The 6,484-nt window shown below is 31.8% G+C and overlaps 1 protein-coding gene across 1 annotated transcript; it reads right to left on the bottom strand.

The window, feature by feature from the left end:
* Nucleotides 1–2,271: 2,271 nt before the first annotated feature.
* On the bottom strand, nt 2,272–6,239 carry LOC120082549 (peroxidase 60). The gene is made up of 4 exons (XM_039037767.1): nt 6,009–6,239; nt 5,266–5,445; nt 5,017–5,173; nt 2,272–2,711 (listed from the first exon to the last, which is right to left on the bottom strand). The coding sequence occupies exons 1-4, from the start codon at nt 6,237–6,239 to the stop codon at nt 2,302–2,304; spliced, it is 978 nt and encodes a 325-aa protein (XP_038893695.1). The 3' UTR covers nt 2,272–2,301.
* Nucleotides 6,240–6,484: the final 245 nt, after the last annotated feature.

The following is a 6,484-nucleotide window of genomic DNA, read 5'->3' as shown; positions in this document are numbered from 1 at the left end:
CATGGGAGTTAGTCAAATTACCAGAGAATAGAAAAGCTCTTGGAGTCAAATGGATCTATATAACAAAACTGAAGCAAAATGGAGAAGTGCATAAATACAAGGTCAGACTTATAGTAAAAGATTACAAACAAAAGTTTGGTGTGGATTATGAAGAAGTTTTTGCACCAGTAACTCGCTTGGAGACTGTTCGTTTGATGTTAGCCCTTGCAGCACAAAATAACTAAAAAGTTCATCAAATGGATGTCAAGTCAGCATTTCTAAATGGGTATTTAGAGGACGAAATTTATGTTGATCAGCCCCCTGGTTATGCCAAAATTGGAGAAGAAAATAAGGTGTGCCGATTGAAGAAAGCATTGTATGGGCTAAAGCAAGCACCAAAAGCCTGGTACAAATGTATCAATAATTTTTTCTTGAAGGATGATTTCAGAAGATGTCCATATGAACATGCTCTCTACACCAAAGAAGACGAAAATGGTAATTTCTTGATGATTTGTCTATATGTTGATGATTTAATGTTTACGAGAAATTCAAACATGATGATTGACGAGTTCAAAGAGAGCATGAAGAAAGAATTTGAGATGATTGATATGGGTTTACTTCATTACTTTCTTGGTATTGAAGTTAAACAAGGTGATAATGAGATTGCAATTTTCCAAAAGAAATATGCAAAAGATTTGTTGATAAAGTTTAAAATGGAGAATGCTTATCCTACTAGTACTTCTATGGAACTGGGTTTAAAGTTGCAAGCATGATGATAGTAAAGCTTTTAATGCCACTATCTATAGAAGTCTTGTTGGAAGTTTAATGTATCTACAACTAGACTTAATCTTATGTTCTCAGTAAATTTATTGAGTAGATTTATGGCATCACCAAAGAGAAGTCATTGGAAAGCTGAAAAGAGAGTTTTTAGATATATTCTTGGAACTGTTGATCATGGAATCCACTATAAAAGGAATGGGGATAATATTCTTGTTGGCTACAATGATAGTGATTAGAGAGGAAATATTGATGATTTCAAAAGTACCTCTGGGTATGTATTTAATATTGGTTATGGAGTAGTTTCGTGGGCATCAAAGAAGCAGGACGCTGTAGCATTGTCAACAACGGAAGCTGAATACATTTCTTTGTCTGCAGCTAGTTTTCAAGCACTTTGGCTTAGAAAGGTACTACATGAATTGAAGTGTCCTCAAAGAGAAAGGGACCTTCATTTCTGTGACAATAAATCATCTATTTCACTTTCGAAGAATCCAGTTTTTCATTGAAGAAGCAAACACATACAGATCAAGTATCATTCCATCAGAGAATTGATCAAAGATGGAAAAGTATATATAAAGTATTGCAAGACACAAGATCAAGTTGCAGAAATATTCACAAAAGCATTAAAGACAGACTTATTCTTGAAAATGAAAGAGAAGCTCGGAGTTAGGGAAGTCTAGCTTAAGGGGGCATATTAGAAATTAATAAGCTAGATACATTATGGATAACACATTCCTAGATACATTTCTAACTTCAAGATACATGCATTTCTAGATACATGTAATTGTTCAAGTACATGAATGGTATGTATACATATACTTCATTTATTTTGTGTCTTTTAGGAAGTGTCTCTTGAGTACTATATAAAGAGTTCATTTTCCTCATTTGTATGCAAGAGAAAAGAATCAAAATCAATAGAAACAAACTGAAGTGTAAAAAGAAACTGAGTTTTGTAAGAGAACAAGTTTCTTCTCTTAAAAGTTTTTGAGATTTAGAGTGAATTTAAAGTGGGTTCATCAATGCTTTCAACATAGAGATCAAAAGTGCTCACAAGAGTCTGACAAAAAATGTAGAACTTCAGAAGTTCAAAGGTAAAACTTTGAAAGTACTCAAAAACAACCCAATCAAGCATGAAGGACCGACCAAAAGAGTTATTTTTCCTAAAATATTTTTCATAACCATTAATGTCATTAAAACATCCAAGATAGTTCATTGAACCTATTAAGACAATTAAAAAATTGAATCACTCAAATCTAATTTTGAATTATTTGAGTGCTTTAATGCAGGATTCAAACCTTAAATTTTTCTGTAGAAGATACATGCTTCATGTTAATTGAATTTAAATATATTTTAAAAGAAGTTGACAGGCTATAATTAATTTGTCGACATAAATACTACATGATTAACACTAAATTTAAATGGACGAAATTGAAAGTTATGTTTTTGTAAATGAAATAATTCACACAAAAAGGATTAGGATGACGGCTTTAGATGTGGAAAAACTTACTAGGGAGAGAATTTTATGATCATCATATACATAATAATTCAATTAACCGCCTCACATGTTCTTCTAATCTCCCCTTCAGAACCAGTCAGAACTTGAAATCTTCCCATCTTGATCATTGCTTGTCCAAACTTGAAGGCGAAGTCGGATCGAAATGCCACATTCGACACGAAATCTTTTGTCAATGGATCCAAAGCAAGTTGTTGATCAATCTCAAGTATCCCTCTTCGTCGCGAGATCTGCTTATGGAATGAGTTGTCAACCACAAAAGAACTCATAAAGTTCTGGTCAAGAAATACGGTGTTCTCGCCGTCGGAATCTTGAGGACATCGGGTTTGCAGGTCGTCCAGAAACCACGGATCGATTGTCGGGTCGGGTTCCCCTGTGTTCTTGTAATTATATAGGCGATCCATGAAGAAAATGCATCGTGATACACCAACAGTGTGGCCACCTGCTTGTGTTTAGTTTCAAGCAAACAAAACTGATTACACATTTTAAGCCTTTTTTGTTTCTAGTTAGCTTATGCTTTGTCATTTTTTGAACACATATTCTCTGTTAACAAGACTTTAGGCAAATTTTTCAAAAAAATAAATAAATAAATAAAAGGAAAAAAAAAAGAAAAAAAAGGCAAAGATGGATGTGCATCTCTAACTTTCAGGGTTGTATGATCAATGAATTAAAATGTTATAAACTTATAATGGTATCCTTTAGAATCTTAAACTTTTACAACATAATCAATTTAGACTCTCTATTAGATTTTTATTTTAAGACCGTCAATTAATTCATAACACTTGCATGTGTATAAGACTTTTTTTTTTTTTTTTTGAAGTGTATTTAGATGAAAGAAAAATGTGAGAATCAACACTACAATAAATGTGGGCTTTGATGTCGGTTAGAAAATACGAAAAATAGATGTATAATGTCAGTTTCTTAAAAAAAAGTGGATCTTTAATATCAATTTTAAATTTGTGGCTAATTACTATGGTAACTTTACTTCCATTGTTCTTATCCTTTTCTTTTCATAACCATTTTGTTTCTTCTAACTCTTCATTTCTGTTTGTGCTCTTTCTTAAAAAAAAAATTGTGTATCGTACTTGTTGCTTTATGCCCATGATCATGTGATGATATTTTTTTTTTCCCTTTTTATTGAGTTTATTTTTTTTCATAAGTGTTTATGAATTTCATTAATTTGTAATTCTCTTATTGAGTTGTTGAAAATACTCTAACAAAAATTTAATTTTGTTATGTAAACCTTATGAGCTTTGATAATTTGTTGATTACTCATTATTGACTAATTTGTTGATTCTCAAACCTTGTGACATTTTAATCATTGTTTTCAATCCAAATTGTTTAGGCTAAGGAATTGTTGTGTTTGGGTCACTAGTTTTTCTATAACTCTCCACTTGTTTGTAGGTGGAAGAATAGTCCCTAAGTTCCGAGAATTGACATTAGAGAAACTTGGGAAGACATTGTTGAACATTTCTCATTTATCTTCAGGTTATTTTTAGTCATTTTAACCATTTTGTAATTCATTTATTTTGAATTTTATTTTTGTATGCAACTTAGTGTGTATAGTGTACTTGTTCAATGTAGAATATATATGTATATATACTTCATGGTTGATACTATAGGATTTGTTGAACCATATGGAGTTGATTTAGATGAAAAAAATACATTTTATCTTGATTTGTAATTAAATTATCATCCAATTTCTCTTTTATGACTTATTGGGAATTTAAGAAAGCAATTAAGATTTTATTTTGTGCATGTATAGGTAAAAGAGAAATATTATTGATTTCATGTGGATAAACAAAAAATATATATATTTCTATTTTTCAATAACAAAACGATGCCAGACATTTAATATCGGATAATTACCGACAAAAAGTAGGTGAAAGACCAACATTGAAGATGATGTTCAATGTCGGTTGAAAACCAACATTAAAGAGGGTATTCTATGCCAATCTAAAACCGACATTGAAGGTAGCTGACATTGAAATGTTAGTCATACAAAAATGTTGGTGGAAAACCGACATTGAAAATTTTTTATAACATGATCTTCGATGTCAATTTTGAACCAGTATTGTACCCCTATAATGTTGGTTTTCTACTACATTAAAGTCCGATTTGACTAATGCAAATTTATATTAGTGTTTTTCTTTATTAAGTTTGAGTTGGTTTTCATCATTCAACTTCTGTTTTTTTTTTTTTCTTTACTTGTTTAGATAGAATTACCTGATAACTTTTTTTTGTTATTGTATTTGGACTTTTTTAGAAGAATAATGAAATCAAGTGAAAATAACTCTAAATTACTAATGAATTGTCTAATTTAATTCACTTATCGATACAATTATTAGCGTGAGGTTTCAATTGATACAACCCAAAGTTGAGTATAAATTTATATTTTTCCTATATTTTTTTTGTAGAATGAAATAACAATTGTAACATTTTGTGTCCAATAAAAGTTATCAAAGCGACAAATAGATCAACTAATTAATATGTCAAAGCGAATATAACTCAATTGACATATGAATATATTAGCAATCAAGAGGTTTATAATTTGTAATCTCCCCATCCCTTACTTTATTGTACTAAAAACAAAAGCTCAACTAATTAGTATGAGCATATACACTATATATCGACTAAAAGGTCCGAGATTCAATTATCAGATTCCATGTTTAACTAGTGTGCATGCGCGTGCATGTGTCTGTGTTAAGGAGTGGGTATTTATTGAATAAACTAAATAGGGTACTCACCAAGAAGATAAACCATATCTGTAACATTAAGGTTCCTTTTGGAGAAGGCTGCAATGGAGTCATTGACAGATATTGAAGGCCCGGGAAGATCGACGATATTGGCTGGTTGTAAGGCATCTCTCCGTCCAGTTTCAACGCCATATCGTCCTCCTCCGGCCTTCGGAAAAGAACAGTACAGTAATGAATTAATATAATTCAGTGTGTATTTTGAAAAAGGTTGTATAGAGAGAGAAGAGAGAAGCAACTAACCCAATTGACAGCATCTCTAGTAGCCATCGCAATAATATCAGCACAAGATACAACTCCAGGACATGCCTTCTCTACCTGAATCTTCACTGCATCAATCAAATCATAGCCTCGTACGCTCAAGTTTGGAGGAGCCGCCTTCTCGCTATTGCTTCCATCCAGGAGGAGGGAAGCATCACATCCCTGCAAATACCAAAATTATTTTCTTTTTTTATAAAAATACTCACGTGCATCTCAGGTAAATTGTCCAAATAATAATTAAACAGTCACATTGTAAATTATTATTACTTCCTTTTTAAAATATATTAATTTATTATTTGCGTATGTGATGAGTGTGAGATGCATAAAAATTGGTGTATTAGTATTGCCTTCATAATATATTGTGGGCCAATATCAATTATACTCCTTTTGGGTTGTATCAATTATAACCTTCAACTAATAATTATATTAATTTAAGTCTGGATTTTGTTCGACTAATATCATGTGAAACTTATAATTTTGAGTTAATTAAACTTTTAAATTTTCATAAGTTAATAATCAATCTAGACTTCTTCATTACAATAACCAATTTGAAAATCATTCATGTATTAATTCTCAAACATGTGTGGACTTCTGTAAATGTCAATTTAAAAAACGGATGATTTTCAAAGGAAATTCTATCGATACCTACAAAAGTTCAAGGTTTAAATTGATATATTCTAAATATTGTTAATGAATGTAAGAAAAACACGAGAGAGAGGGTTTACAGAGATAAAGCAGTCGTGGAAGTGTAAGCGCAGAAGAGCAGCGACGAGAGTTCGATCTCTTTTGAGTGCACCGGTGACGACGCCTTCGACAATAGATTCGACATCTCTAAACCCACATTTTCCCTCGTAAAACCCCACTTGGAGGGCACCGGAGGAAGGTGCTGCCAAGCTTAGGAGCAACATTATTATTATGAGTAATCCATGGAGCTGTAAAAGAATTTTGGTTGACATTGTTATGGCTAACCAAATGGAGCTGTATAATCAAACTCCCTCTCTCTATATATATAATGGAAAAAAAGAAGATCTAAATGATTGGCTGGAATGGCTTGCACGATTTCATTATTCCAGCTCAATACCGAGACGTGCAATTATTCAATAATGAAATTCTCTACGCTTTGACTTAATGATAAAAGAAAATTATATTAAAACATATGTTAGGGGAAACAGCCCATGAGCCCAATAGGATCGTATTTTAT

The sequence above is a fragment of the Benincasa hispida genome, chromosome 8, assembly GCF_009727055.1.
Source record: "Benincasa hispida cultivar B227 chromosome 8, ASM972705v1, whole genome shotgun sequence".
Taxonomy (NCBI): domain Eukaryota; kingdom Viridiplantae; phylum Streptophyta; class Magnoliopsida; order Cucurbitales; family Cucurbitaceae; genus Benincasa; species Benincasa hispida.
Note: the sequence above shows the minus strand (reverse complement) of the source record. Positions and strands in the feature narration are given on the sequence as shown.

Coding starts and splice junctions, on each gene's coding strand:
- LOC120082549 (XM_039037767.1), bottom strand. CDS start 6,239: ATGTCAACCAAAATTCTTTTACAGCTCCATGGATTACTCATAATAATA. Junction 5,446..6,008: donor TCCACGACTGCTTTATCTCT/GTAAACCCTCTC, acceptor TGGTATTTGCAG/GGATGTGATGCTTCCCTCCT. Junction 2,712..5,016: donor AGATATGGTTTATCTTCTTG/GTGAGTACCCTA, acceptor AAACACAAGCAG/GTGGCCACACTGTTGGTGTA.